Source organism: Anopheles stephensi, chromosome 3, assembly GCF_013141755.1.
Source record: "Anopheles stephensi strain Indian chromosome 3, UCI_ANSTEP_V1.0, whole genome shotgun sequence".
Lineage (NCBI taxonomy): Eukaryota > Metazoa > Arthropoda > Insecta > Diptera > Culicidae > Anopheles > Anopheles stephensi.
This window is the reverse complement of record NC_050203.1, coordinates 8,434,154-8,448,686: the sequence shown is the minus strand read 5'-3', so window position 1 is coordinate 8,448,686 and position 14,533 is coordinate 8,434,154. Positions and strand designations below refer to the sequence as shown.

Below are 14,533 nucleotides of genomic sequence, written 5' to 3'. Positions count from 1 at the left end.
TAATGTTTTAAGATAATTGAATGAATCACACAACAAAAGATATAATATGACGGGGAGAAAACCACATGAAAGGGAAATTTCCAATGCAATAACGAATAATATTCAAGGCAGTTAATGCATCCAAATTACCCTTTGACTTTCACGATTCGATGGAGACGCCTGGTTGTTCATGCGGTACGACAGCGTTCAAGACCATCAAATATTATTTGGACTTATTATTGCTTCTCACAATTGTTTTTAACTTTTCAATCGCTTTTTATTCACTCCCAACATATTTCACAAGAAAAAATTGGAAAAGAACTGATAGTACAAACTGCTATTTTCCCATGTAGAACATACTCATACAGCCGATGCTCTGCATGTAACACGATACGCCTGGGCTTCGTTGGCATTACCGAAACGGCCATTACTAACGACCTTCGACCGACCCATCTCGTTGATCATGTACCGTTTATCTTGCATGGCTATTCCATCTATCACTTACCATCTTATCTAACATCGCTTTTTATCACAACCTCGGTCAGGAGCTTTCCATCCCCGAAATGCTTCTCATCCCCAAAATCAAATGAGATGCTTTGCAGAGTGTTGTGGATGCTCGTCTTGTTGCAAGAACACGAGATTGATCGGAACTAACTTTGAACGATTCCTGTTAAAGCATTCTGTCTCATTCTCTCACATATGTGTATCTCTCTTCAATCGTAGGGATTTATTCCATCGGTGTTTCGTATTTCTCCCGGTAGCTAGCAGCAAAGGGAACATAACTTGCCCGAACACAAACGCACACACACGATTCCCCTTTTTTGCACCAGATTGTTCATATTAGTGTAAGCCCAACCGGAACCGAAATCAAAATGCGAATCAAGTGCGTGCAGGCCAAACATGAACTTCCAGCGACTTCTCCCGATGGGCGCACACACCAATTCAATAGAACCGACTCGGTGAAACTCGGTACAAACCTGCCCCCAGTCAATTTATATGATTTAACATAAATTGACTGCTCTTCCGCATTCATTCCGTCAACGGGAGTCTCTCGCCCTGGTCGTCGATACTGCTGCTACTGACGGTTGATGGCTGGCCGGAGGTTCGGCTGCCGGGTTGAGCAAGTCACAGGCACGAGCATTGCTTTATCTATTATCTTTACACTCATACACATGACGATGCTGAAGGCTACATGCATAAGCACGGTATCGATGCTCCTGTATCCTTGTTGCTAGCCAGAACCGATTTTTGTGCGCTCTCTCGCTTCTGGGAAAGACGGTTGAATAGGTTGTATGTTTAGCAAGTTCATGTCCGAGACTTCTTTCCGGTTCCGTGTTTTGTTCTTCACTATTCCAAACTTTTATGGAATATATTAGATTTCTCAGGCATCAAACAATGGATCGGGCATAAAGTCTTTCTTACTTTACATCATTTGAATCACAGTTCTTGAAAGATTTTCCCATTCTGTAAAAGTTGAAACATAAAATCATTCCTAGTTCGTTTAAACTCGAACTGCACAGAAGCCATCTTTCTTATCACAGTACCCACATTCCTCCATAGAGCCATGGCGTGTTTTCAAACCATTATCTGTGTACCCATCACTCGCCTTATCTGCCCAGTCCTCTTACTTCCATTTCATTCTCTCGTTCACTCTCTTACTCACTCCTTCCGCCTTCTCTCGTTGCAGGTGATGGATGATCGCTGGGAGAGCGAAGTTATCGAGTACGGGGCAATCAATATCACCGGCTTCCGAATCGTCGATACGAGCAAAAAGTACGTCAAGGAGTTTCTTGATGGATGGAAGCGATTAGATCCGACCACATCGCAGGGCGCCGGCAAAGAACTGATCTCGGCCCAGGCTGCCCTCATGTACGACGCCGTGTTCGTGCTGGTGGAAGCGTTCTCCAAGATTATGCGCAAAAAGCCGGACCAGTTCCGGGCGTACACGATGCGCAATCGAGGCCAACCGTTCAACCTGCCCACCAACGGAACGCGAACGCTGGACTGCAACACATCCAAGGGTTGGGTGACTCCGTGGGAGCATGGCGATAAAATTTCACGCTACCTGCGCAAGGTAAGCTATGCAATTCTTTCCTTTCTGCTGACCGAATGAAGAGACAGACAGATTTTATTCATCTATTTTTCAGACAGCTTAGAAAACACACAGTAAAAGTTTTTATTAAATTTTGTAAATTCAACATAACTTCGTCCAACTGTGCCCTAGCGATTGAGGCTTGTTGTGACTCTTTTTGTAGCATAGTTTGGCTCACCTTGGTGTGTTCCCTAGCCAAAACGAGCTAGGATTTATGAGCCCATGATACATTATTATGGCTACCGGTCCTTATTTATACCATCACTTGCGCTGCGTTTGTTGCGTACCAATGTTTCCTTCTCCTGGTGTCGGCTAATATCGCCGTCTTATATTCGCTCTCTGCCATAAAATCCGCTGATTCTCTCTTTTTGCTTATCGTTCTTGCAAATGGCACAACTTTTACACCTTCTCCCGTCTATTGGCATCATCGCCGGCTACTACCGACACCACAATTGCACGGTTGGCATCCGGCCACGGACGACTACGACACACTACATGTGACTGCTTTACGGTCGGGTACATCGCCAACGCTCCGGGGCCCGACCCATTTTACGACCACATTTGCACCGGGAACAGGTGGAAATATCGGGCCTCACCGGTGATATCAGATTCAACGAAGACGGCAAACGCCAGAACTACACGCTGCACGTGGTCGAGATGACGGTCAACAGTGCGATGGTGAAGGTGGCCGAGTGGTCGGACGAAGGTGGACTGGCGCCGGTCGTCGCCAAGTACACGCGGCTCAAGACGGACATGCATTACGAGCGGAACAAGACCTACATCGTGACGACCATCATCGAGGAGCCGTACATCATGCTGCGACAGCCCGAACCGGGCGAGACGCTCGAGACGAACGAACGGTTCGAGGGCTACTGCAAGGATCTGGCCGAGCTGGTGGCGAAAAAACTCGGCATCAACTGTACGTATACAGAGTTCGTTTGCTTATCCCACTCGCTTTCTTTTGCTTTCTCGTCCCTACCTGGGGTCCCTTGCACGTTCTAGCGAAAAGGCACCTGGACCGACATAATTTTCGAGTTGTACAGCCTTGGGCGTATGTACCGAACATAGGGAAAGTAAACGTTGGGATCATGTTTTCCTATTGGCTTGACCATGTTTGCAAATCAATTTTACCAACTCAGGTCTACCATCCTAACCTGTATCCATCGGTATCGGTACCTGGGAAGAATTTTTGAAGGAACAAGCTTCTGGATATTATGAATTCTCAGAGAACACTCTTTTTGAATTTCGCTATGATTCCATCGCTACTGATTTTTCATCAGTATCAGTATCAGATATCAGTTTTTAATCCTTGAATTATTCCTTCAACACTTAAATAAACTCCACCATACCGCTCCAAGCCATCATAATCGAAAATAAATAAATAAAAACTTAAATAAACTTATTTAAGTAAATAAACAAACATTCAAACTTATAAACGCAGGATTAGTCAGGTATCTTATTTACTTGTTAAAGCAAGTCTTAACCTCCACATTCAAACATGAAACGCACACAATTCAAAGCAAACAGGCTTCAACGAATGTCAGAAATCACTTCACATAATTTGTGCTCCTTAATGAAGAACTCAATGGGAATAAATGCTGCTCCAAAGCAGAAACCCCACACTACGGCTCCCTGTGTTTAAAAGTCCCTTAGTTCTAGGCAGCAATTCAACGTGGCAATGGGTAGCAAAGCCTCATCATGTAACCAGCTCATTCAAGCCCATTCAGGCTTTTGAAAAGACTTGTCTATTAAAGCAGCCCTTTTCACTCGGTGGCAGCAGTTATCATGGATTATTATAATCATGGTTTTTGCTTGTGACCAAAAGCCAGGCATGAGAACGAACAAACACAGAACATTCCGTAGAGGATGAAATGGTCATGGGTTGTGGTTTATGGTTTTATGTTATAATTACTCATTAACCACTTACCCGTCAGATTGAGTAGCTTATAAGTTGTTCAGTATTCAAACGGAAGAACCGGGTTTCAAATCCCATCCAGATCGTCTTCCAGTACGCAGGAGTAATTATTCAGCTACTGGAGAAATCAAGTCAAAGGAAGCCAGAAATAAAAGTGAAAAAATAGTGAACCAGAACGAAAATAGAAATAAAAGTGAACCAGAAAAAAATTGGAAAAATACTCAAAGACCATTTTCAAGTTCTTCCTTTATTTAAATGTCCTTCAATAATCTTTTCTTCTTCGATGCATGTTAGTCTCCAATCCTCCCATACTGAATTTTTTAACATGTACCTCCCAAAAAAAAGGGATACATTATCATTAGGTAATCAAAGCATAATCAAACGATTTAAAGGCCCCTTTGGGATGCAGAACCCTTCCAAAAACGACCTTTGTCCGAACGCTCGGTTATAGTTTTTCCCATGTCTTATAGCTGACCACAATTACACACACCATTGCTTGAAACCCTTTTTCCACTCTCTCATCACGAAAGACAACCCTGGTGCTCGAAAAAAAGGTAAGGAAGAAAAGCCCACTTACGGTGTCTTCTCACGAAAGTTTATATTTGAAAACTTTCAAATTAGCCCTCAAGATACGGACGCAATCCTCATTTGAAGTCTAAAAGGGTGGACGATCTTTCAACAACGCTCTTCGTCGTCTTCCGTCCATGTCTCACACTTTCTGCAAGAGTTTTTGATTTGTCAGTGTCCTACGCCGGAAACTGCTTTTACGCTTACCGACCGCTCATCCAAAGTAGAAGCCACCGATGAAGCCCTAGTTCTGGTGCAAAAACACCCAACCAAGAACTTCAAATTGAATCCTTTTCTTTCATTTCTCTCTCATTCTCTCTCTTCAACGCCACACGCAACAGACGAGCTGCGGATAGTGAAGGATGGTCAGTACGGTTCGGAAAACCCCGACGTCAAGGGTGGCTGGGACGGGATGGTGGGTGAGCTGGTGCGGAAGGAGGCCGACTTTGCCATCGCTCCCATGACCATCACGTCCGAGCGGGAGCGCGTCATCGATTTTACCAAACCGTTCATGTCACTCGGCATCTCCATCATGATCAAACGGCCGGTCAAGCAGAAGCCGAGCGTGTTTAGCTTCCTCAATCCACTGTCCAAAGAGATCTGGGTAAGTAGCGGCCGGGTCTGTTTACTAATGAGACCTACCACCCAGTACTGTGACCCGGCGGCAACGCGGAACACGATCAACCTCGTGGCGATGTTTGTTGTCGCTCGGTGTCTCGATGTGTTCACGAGGCACGTTCGGTGGTCCGGTCCGGTGCAACTCAGTCTAGTTGCTAGTGTCTAAACGCGTTATCTAATACTAATGCTGCCTCTGTTTGTGCTTCACGTGCCTTTCCGATGCGTCCAGGTCTGCGTTCTGTTCAGTTACGTCGGTGTCAGCATCGTCCTGTACATAGTGTCACGCTTTTCGCCCTTCGAATGGCGACTAGTTAATTATAACGGTAATTAATTTCTCTGTCCAAAGGAACGGACACCATTTTGCCCCTTTTCGGAAGTGTGCCACCCTGTGGGGATGCAGTGAATTTCCCCCGTACAGCCATCCACTCCAGCAAACCCCGACAGCCCAGCAAGGTGGAGAGCGTTATCCGATGCCGCGCACACGGCACGTTCGCCATTCCACACGGCATTCGGATGAGTTGTGAACACTTCCGGTGGAAAACACTGCATCTCCCGTATGAGCGCACACAAAAGACGTAACTTATCTCATATGTTTTCCTCTCTTCCTTCTCCTAACACGCTCGTCCGTCCGTCCTTGGTGTGACACCTTTTGTACATTCCCGAAACGAATGGGTGTTGTTGCTCTTCCCGGATCATCATTGGTGCGGCCTGATGGCGACTGCTCTTGCTGCTTTGTGACACACTTTATGGCTAATTCGGCCAACGGTGCGTTACTACCGATGGCCCCGGGCCGGCTCTTACCACGACCCGGAAATCGTCAGGCGAACAACCGGACGCAGTGCCACAGGCGACGGTAAATGAGTTTAGCATTCTGAACTCATTCTGGTTCGCTCTGGGCGCCTTCATGCAGCAGGGCTGCGACATCTCGCCACGCTCGATCTCGGGCCGGATCGTCGGCTCGGTCTGGTGGTTCTTCACGCTCATCCTAATCTCGTCCTACACGGCGAACCTGGCCGCCTTCCTGACAGTCGAGCGCATGGTCACGCCAATCAACTCCCCGGAGGACCTGGCCTCGCAAACCGAGGTCCAGTACGGCACGCTGATTCATGGCTCGACCTGGGACTTCTTCCGGGTATGTATCGCACCGGTTCGCTCCGGCTTCCCCGGTACAGAAGCTCATTAATTTCAATATCCCCTCTTCCTTCTTAAACTCTCCCTCACTTTCTGCATAGAAATCACAAATCTCCCTGTACAGCCGCATGTGGGAGTACATGAACTCCCGCAAGAACGTGTTCGTCAAAACGTACGACGAGGGCATCCGCCGGGTGCGTACCTCGAAGGGCAAGTACGCGCTGCTCATCGAGTCACCGAAGAACGAGTACATCAACGAGCGGGAACCGTGCGACACGATGAAGGTCGGCCGGCATCTAGACGCGAAAGGATTCGGCATTGCCACGCCCTTGGGCTCACCGCTAAGGTAAGCGACACGCCACGCTACGGGACGCAAAGGTTTAGCAGAGAGCTTTCGTGCGCACCGCAGCATTGCGGTGTGCAAAAATGGCAGTAACTTTGTGTAAACACGTGTACTGTCGGGCCGGGTTCTGGGATGGGTTCGCGGTCATGGGAAGCGGCATCAGGGAGAAGGTACAAAAAGTCAAGAAGCATTGCTTCAGCGCTGTCTTGACGAGTGCGCAATACGAGCGCCCTCTTGGAGGAATAAAAGGAAGCTTCATCTTAAGCATGGCGAAAGCTTTCGGAAACAAAAGAGAAGCTCTTGTGAAAGCTAAAGGTTGTAATCCTGTACACAAAACTTTTTCAGAACAGGATATTTAAAAAGCTTTTTCAAAATATCCTCTTGGAAACTATGAGCAGAGCAGAGCCGTCAAAGTTTTCCTTTTCAAAAGTCCTAGAGATTAAACCACGATTTGATATTCTATTTCATTTTTTCAGCAATTATTTTTCTCCTAAAATTTAAATCTGACTTATAAAAATATTTGACTTTGAAATTAAATAAATATTATTAAATATCGGCCCGATGATAAAGACAACAACGGAGGAGGTCTTCATACGGCAGGACCGGGGCTCAAATCCCACCCGGACCGTTCCCCCGTAGTAGTGAGGACTGACTATCCTACTACGTGTCATCATTTAGTCTAGTAAGCCAGAAATTGAAGGCATGGCACCTATGAGAGTCTATTAGGCTAAGAAGAAAATATTAAATATTTTCAGCAGGATTAAACATCGTTGTGAAGGATTTTATGTTATCATTATAATCATTATAGGCTCTGTAATATGCCATGTGTAGACAGTCAAAACAGGACTTATTCGAACGAGATTTGATACAGAGGTCTAGAGCTGGATACAGATTCGGGATGTTTACACAGAGTCTATTCTAACCGTTAAGAAAATTCTTCTGTTTCTTTGTACTTCATTACAGACTTTTTAGTCCTCAGTCTTATGATGTTCGCTCGGCGAGAATGTGATTTCCCAAAAGCGTTCAATGCACATCAGTCCTCAAGAAGATGATCTTAATATTGCTTCTTCCCCTTCTTTACTGGTACTACAACCTCGTTCCCTGTTATCTATTGCAGAAAAATCCTACGAACGAAGCAGTATGATTCACATTTCTCAAAGAATGGATTTTTATACGCTTCCTTTATAAGCCGACAAGCGATATCAAAAACCAACTTCATGCAACGAAATGCAGCATTTTTCCATTCATTCCATTTATTGCATGCGCCCAAACCATTTACCTTATCAGGCGCCACTAGATTCTTTTGCCACATCTAAATAATACAAGCCCTCAAACCCCATACAAAAGCCCTCATTACTTTGTTTCTAATAGCATGGTGACCATTGCCATCCAACAAATCGACCATTTTCACGAACCGAAACAACAGTCCATTCCATTCCACTGCTGTTTGCATAATTTGTCCCGTACGAAATGTCACGAATTGACGAATTGTCGCAATGAAATCTAATAAACAAAATACTTCTTCATTCGTCACAACGTCGACACGCGAACGCTAATCACATTGGACTTGCAATGCCCAGGGAAAATGTCGGGGGAAAAAACCCTCCTTTTGACATGCCAAAAATGTTGACTCGTTCCCTCGGGTGCATTCATTCCTTGCGTTGCGTTTGGGTGCTTTTATATCCGAAGGTCGACAAATTGTAGTCAGCAACCACCGGTACACGCTCTCACCATAAAGCTTTCTCGATTTGCTTGCCTGAACGAATGAACTGCATTCTGTCCCACGATGCACTTCAATCCTGTCTGAGAAAATCCCTTTTTTGTTTCGCAAACGGACAAAAAAACTTCTCGTACTTTTCGCGTATTTCTTCTTTTGTGAAATTGCCCTAGTGGATTGCCCGGGTGCATGAAACAATAAAAAAAGAACATAGCCCTGCCCGGCTCTAAATGAATATGCAACTGCACAAAAACAACAGTAGAAATCCGGAAAATGGAAATGTGAAATAATAAAAATTCGAACGCACGGTGCACGGTGCGGAGCGGGCAAGGAAAGGAACCGGCGCCTTTAAGGGAACTGCCCCAAAAAGGGGAAGGACTTCAGTCTGCGGCGCAGTGTGCACCGAGCTCTAACAAATCAACCGACCGTGTCCCATTAGTGCCGCACGAAAAGCCGTTCCCTCCGCATCATTACTTCCACACGAGCATGTGGCCATTGCTGACGAATTTTTTCGTTGTTGTTGCTTCGCTTAGAGGACTATGTATGTATGGCTCTCCATGCCGTGCAGGACAAATAGAACGTACAGTACTATACAAGCAGTAAGGTGATGAATAGCAACAAAAAAAGGAGTGTCGTTTTTTCTCTCTCCCTATTGCCCCTCTCCCTCTGAGCTGCAGGCACACTCTCGAGACAGCCCCCTGGCGAGTCGGTCGGTCGGTCGGTCGGTCGGTGCAAGGCTATATAATGTCTGCTACTAGGTCACCTAAGCGACCTAGTCACGGCAAACGGGGAGCGGGCAAGATTGAGACTGTGTGACATTATTTTCACTACTGCATAATGAAGTAGTGGCAAGTGGCAAAAGAAGTCATTCATTGCGCTGCACCATCCAGCACGGTGGCTTGCTTGCTAAAACGGCACGAAATGTGTTTCGAAACAATTAGCAATCACGCTCAACGTTGCATCGGGTGTTTTGAAACGAACCTGAAGAAACCTTAGAATCTATTTCACTCTTCCAGTGGTTCTTCTTTTTCGCCGAGAAAAACCAGAGAAAAAACCCGTCACCGTGTTGTGTGTATGCACCGGCAGAAGCACACTCTGGACCATCTTCAACCAAGATCAACTGACTTGTCGCCTACAAAATCTTGCCGCTTCGATTGTGTACCTGGCTGAAGTGTACTTCAGACCGCGCTGCTTGCCACTGCATCGTGCCATGCATCTCTGTCGACTCTCCAGCCTCCGAGCAGCACTGAATGTCTCCAGCGGCTGAAGGGCACGGCTCGGCTGCCAATCCAATTGCCATGCACGGAAGCAATGGTTTTTCCTTCCTTCCTTTCCCAGTGTTTCGAGGCTCCCCGGAGGCTCGTCTGAACGAGCTGTGGAGTGTCGATGGGGGCACGAAAACAGACACCGACCCGTTGTAAAGTGTAGAATAGCAGAAGACCCAACACAAGAGCCGCACTAGAGGCGCACGTGACCAATACTGATGGGCACTGCAAAATGCTGTCACCACGTACGGAAAAACACTCTCGAATTGCACCACAGAGACAGAGAGTTGGGAAAACAAACATGGTGCGAAAAGTGTCCCGGGTTGCCCTCCGGGTAGCATATAAAAACACTCACCTGCACCGTGGTGAGTAACTGTGAGGAATGGTGCAGAATGCATACTGTCAGGCGTAGTTTTCTTAATACACCACACGACCACGCTTTAATTTGTTTGAGCGAAAAGCATTAACGGAAGGTGGCTGTTTATTCCTGATGGAATGTTTAACTAATTTGCAAACATTCTTTAACTCGTTTTGAATAATAATGACCAATTTGAATGGGTTTTCTAGTCTTCAAAGGGGGATTAGTTAACGGATAAATTTAAATATCTTAATTTACCGTCTAATTAAAGTCACGATAGACGCATATGGCAGACCAAAAATTTATTTTTATGATAGTTCCAAAAAGTATCCAAGAGACAAATAAAACACTAATTGCACCAAGAAAAAAAATTCTAAACCATCTAAACCATTCTTCCTTGCCTTTCACAGAGATCCCATCAACCTGGCAGTCCTCTCGTTAAAAGAGAACGGTGAACTCACCAAACTGGTCAACAAATGGTGGTTCGATAGGACGGAGTGCAAACACTACGACAAACAGGACGCGTCCAGAAACGAACTCTCGCTCAGCAACGTTGCTGGCATCTTCTACATCCTCATAGGCGGGCTGCTCGTGGCGCTCGCCGTCGCCCTGGTAGAGTTCTGCATGAAAAGCTCGAACCGGTCCAGCAATCGTATTCCACTGTCCGACACGATGACGTCAAACTCGAACTCGAAAAACCGGCTCACCATGCCACCGACGGCACGGGAGTATGACAACGGTCGCATCGGGGTAAGTGGTGGCTACATCAACGCACACTGGCGGACAGCAAACGAGCCGTACTAATTGCAGTATCCGTTCTAGTACTACACCCCGGCGACACACACCGACCCGGACCCGATCCACGCCAACTCGCACACGCAGGTTTGATGTAAGGAGCCGCCGGAGCTGCGCCTATGACGTCCACCGTACGCGCCCACCATCCGACAGATCGTGGCCAACAGCCGCCACGATGCGTCCACGTTGCTGAAGCGCGAAAACGTCCCCGGCGGTGTGCCTCCGGTAGTGCACGACAATTCCTGTCTATAAGCGAGAGAGCGAGCGAAAGAGAGGGGCAGAGATAGAGAGAGAGAGCAAGAGAGCATCCTGGTAAATCAAATCGCCCCAACAAAAACCTTTGCCAACGCTTGCCCACTTGCACCACTTTGACGGTGACGTTCGTTAGATGTTTCCAGCTATTGGAGACTCACCGTCAAAATGGCGTCGGCGGGAAGTTCTTCATTCTTGGGATTTCCTTGCGAAAGAAACCAACAAGCTCAAATATCAATGGAGGAGCTTACGGCCGGTTTATAGCCCGAAACGGTCGTCAAATGTGTCCGACCTTCTCTACTGAGGTCCCGTCGACAGAGTGCGACGCGATGTGTACATAGATTAGGAATTATCAATATCTTAACCCTTTGTTAGAGTGTCCTGCTCGGTTTTGTTTCCTCCAGCATTCCCCCAACCGGTGGGTGGGAGTCGAACGTTAAGTTTTTTCGTTACGAGATAATCAAATTACTAGCCCGTAAGTCGCTGTCAGAGCCACTGCACGGTTAAGGAAAAACCCCTCGGAACCGGAGTTCCACCGAGAGGTAGAGGTGTTTAGCTGTGCATAAGGACTGTGGCCCGTTTCCCATAGCAAGGTATAGAAATTGGAAGCAAATGCGTGAAGGGCGCGATCGTTCGCCCGGTAGTTAAATCATTATATCGATATGAATATCGAAATGGACTGTATGAAAGTGTGTAGGTAAGAGTAATCACTATTGCTGCAAACGATTCGAGGCGCATGAACGGGGTACCTAGAACTGAAAACGGAAAACGGTTAATGGTCGGGACTGAAACCCCGCGTGCTGATTGTAGAACTCACCGGGTTGCTGCAAGTCACCACCCATTAGGATAACGACATCAACAGCTAAACAGAAACTTATGAAACAATCTTAGTTCGTTGGTAAAAATAATCTCGGTCAACAGAGCAAACTTTCCAAAATCAAACCAAAACATACCAAATCAAATAATCTACTTAAGAGAGGCTGGGCCGTCGGAAACCACAAGAATCAAATACAACAGATCAAAACGGACGAAGAAAGGGAAGGGATACCTTTCCTCGTGGCTACTAGCAAACTACCAATCCAGTTCTCTTAATAACTCTCTGTACTATTCTATTCTAAATAAAACAGAAGACTAATGCGACTCCAACCGGGGAACGTAGGTAAACGACGATGAAAAGAAAAACCCTGGAAAAACCAGCAAAACTAACAGAAGGAAAATGAATGTCACCGACGGGTGGACAGTTGCAAAGCAGCATATTGACGAACATAGGACTGTTTTTTTATTTTGTCGAATAATCAACCAACTGTAGCTTATCTCATCCGAAATGTGATCGGACACACAGACAAACACACCAGCCACGGCTGTTAAATGAAGGTGAGTGAGATAGACAAAACCGTAAACTTCAAACTTAATAAGCAAGGTGGCCAACAGAAACGATTGGAATTTAAAGCAAAACAAACAAAATACCCCTAGAGTAAAACAATCGGAGTGGGTGAGAAACAGCGACGGAGAGAGAGAGAGAGAGGAAGTATGCAAAAACACAAGGTAAACCTACACCATCATACCATCCCTCCTGAGCCCCCCATTCATTCCCAGTAAGCCAAACAAACAGAAACAAAAAAAAACACACACACACAGCGAGTGATCAAAAATTTGTATAGTATAAGAAAGGCTAAGAATATTGACTAAACGTAAGCTATTAAAAGAGTGGTAATAAAATAACGAAATAAATAAATCACGTCAAGCCATGTAACTAGTAACTTATCCTAAACAAAAACAAACACACTCAAACAAATACGAGCAGTCCAACATCACTCTGACACACGAACACACACCCACAGACAACAGAAGAGAGCAGCCAGGACAGAACAAATTCTGTGTTTGAGAGTATAGTGGATGACTCAATCACCTTGTACACCAGTGTGTGTGTGTAAATGTTAGCAAAAGCTGCAGAGGCCAGATTGAGACTACACTTAACACACATACACCGTATACATTACTCCTACCCGTAACGCATCCTCCACAGCTATGGACAGAGGAGATTCAACAAAGCTGTTCCATCACTATGCTAGAGTCGGTAAGCGGCGATTCGATCTATACAGGAAACCTATTGGTTGAGAGTGTTTTTGCTTTTCTTTACAAATTTCTACAACCGAAAAGCCGTCTCGCAAGATCAAACAATGGAAATCCAAAACAAAAACCCACTTAAAAAGCCCAAAATCATTCCTACTTTATGTGACTGTTGTGTTAGTTAACAGAGCCAGATGACAGAGACTTACCACGGGCAGTCGCAAGGGAGCGGCCAGTATAGGACGATCAGGACATGCGACACAAAGGGTCGGTGCCACTGTTCGCATTGTGTGGATGCGAGAAAAAAGAACAGGTAAGAGAGAGAGAGCAACAGAGAGAAAAACAAAGGGAAGAAACCCGACTCGGCAGGAGTGTAAAACAAATCATGCAAAGAAAATTACGAAAATTTGTTGAGATCGTTTGAAAATAAAATCGAATTCCATAAGAAAATAATGAGCCTTTCTTTCCTTTCTTGGCGATGGCGGTGTTTCACGTCCTCGTGCCCTTTTTTTGAGCATTTAATGTTCTTCATTCTCAATTTCACTACTAAACGAATGAAATGAATTATTCAGCAAAGTGTTTCTGTCGTTTGAGATTTTATACTTCTGCACCAGCACGCACAGCCCACGGTGCGTTCCCTTCGCAAAAGGACAAAAGCATAACTTAAGATCTGCAAAACGGGGGTCCGAAGCGTGGTCCGTGGTCGTAAAACAGGACGACAGCCATCAAACGGCGTGACCTTGGGTGAAATTTGGGACACTTCCGAATCACACCGAACGGTAGTGGCTCACGTTGTACTGCTCTGCCTTCCAACAACGTCATAAATAGCCGAACGTGGGGGGCGTCTTCTTTAATCCTCTTACGATAATTGACCATTAATGTATGACCTAGAGCCGGTCGCATCCTTTCGACCTTCTCCATTATTTTTTGGAAGGACTGTTTCAGTGAGATTTCTTGAAAAAAATCTTCTTTTATTTGGGCATAAGTTGATGGGTTGTGTCACTTGATATGCTTTGTTTATGTCGTTGTTATTTAAAATATTTTTTTCTAATACTTTGCTCGGGTCGAAGCCTAAAAAGCCTTCAGGCTATCGCGAAACAGAGCTTTCTAGGAAGTCTAATGCATAATATTTCCGTGCATCCTCATTTGAATACAAATCACTTACTTGACCGGTTTCCTTAATCTTCAAACTTTCAATACTCGACTGCACTTTGTGCATCGTTTATGCATTCTGCCCACATTTTGGGACGCGATCATCCTGAAACACAAGCATCTCTTTCTATTCTGCTTGTTCAGGCATAGGTACTTCATAATCGCAAATTCATGGATATTCATCGTTTCGTTGAGAAAAATGTTCTAAAAATGAATTTCCACTTTATAGGGCTACAGAAAAATGGGAAAAATGCAGTGAACAATGTACTCGTTGAAAAG

At 45.5% G+C, this 14,533-nt stretch overlaps 1 protein-coding gene across 4 annotated transcripts in view; it reads left to right on the top strand.

The window, feature by feature from the left end:
- The window catches only part of LOC118510537 (glutamate receptor 1-like), a 55,755-nt gene extending 42,200 nt beyond the window's left edge, over positions 1 to 13,555 (top strand). For 2 of the 4 annotated variants that reach the window (XM_036052494.1, XM_036052493.1), the window contains exons 6-13: positions 1,667 to 2,053; positions 2,648 to 2,990; positions 4,895 to 5,157; positions 5,401 to 5,494; positions 5,993 to 6,303; positions 6,404 to 6,648; positions 10,396 to 10,735; positions 10,808 to 12,780. In XM_036052494.1, the coding sequence (XP_035908387.1) occupies positions 1,667 to 2,053; positions 2,648 to 2,990; positions 4,895 to 5,157; positions 5,401 to 5,494; positions 5,993 to 6,303; positions 6,404 to 6,648; positions 10,396 to 10,735; positions 10,808 to 10,873 (2,049 nt within the window). In that variant the 3' untranslated portion in view covers positions 10,874 to 12,780. Of the gene's footprint in view, positions 1 to 1,666; positions 2,054 to 2,647; positions 2,991 to 4,894; positions 5,158 to 5,400; positions 5,495 to 5,992; positions 6,304 to 6,403; positions 6,649 to 10,395; positions 10,736 to 10,795 lie in introns of all 4 variants that reach the window. The other 2 variants (XM_036052492.1, XM_036052495.1) reach the window with 2 other exon arrangements.
- Positions 13,556 to 14,533: the final 978 nt, after the last annotated feature.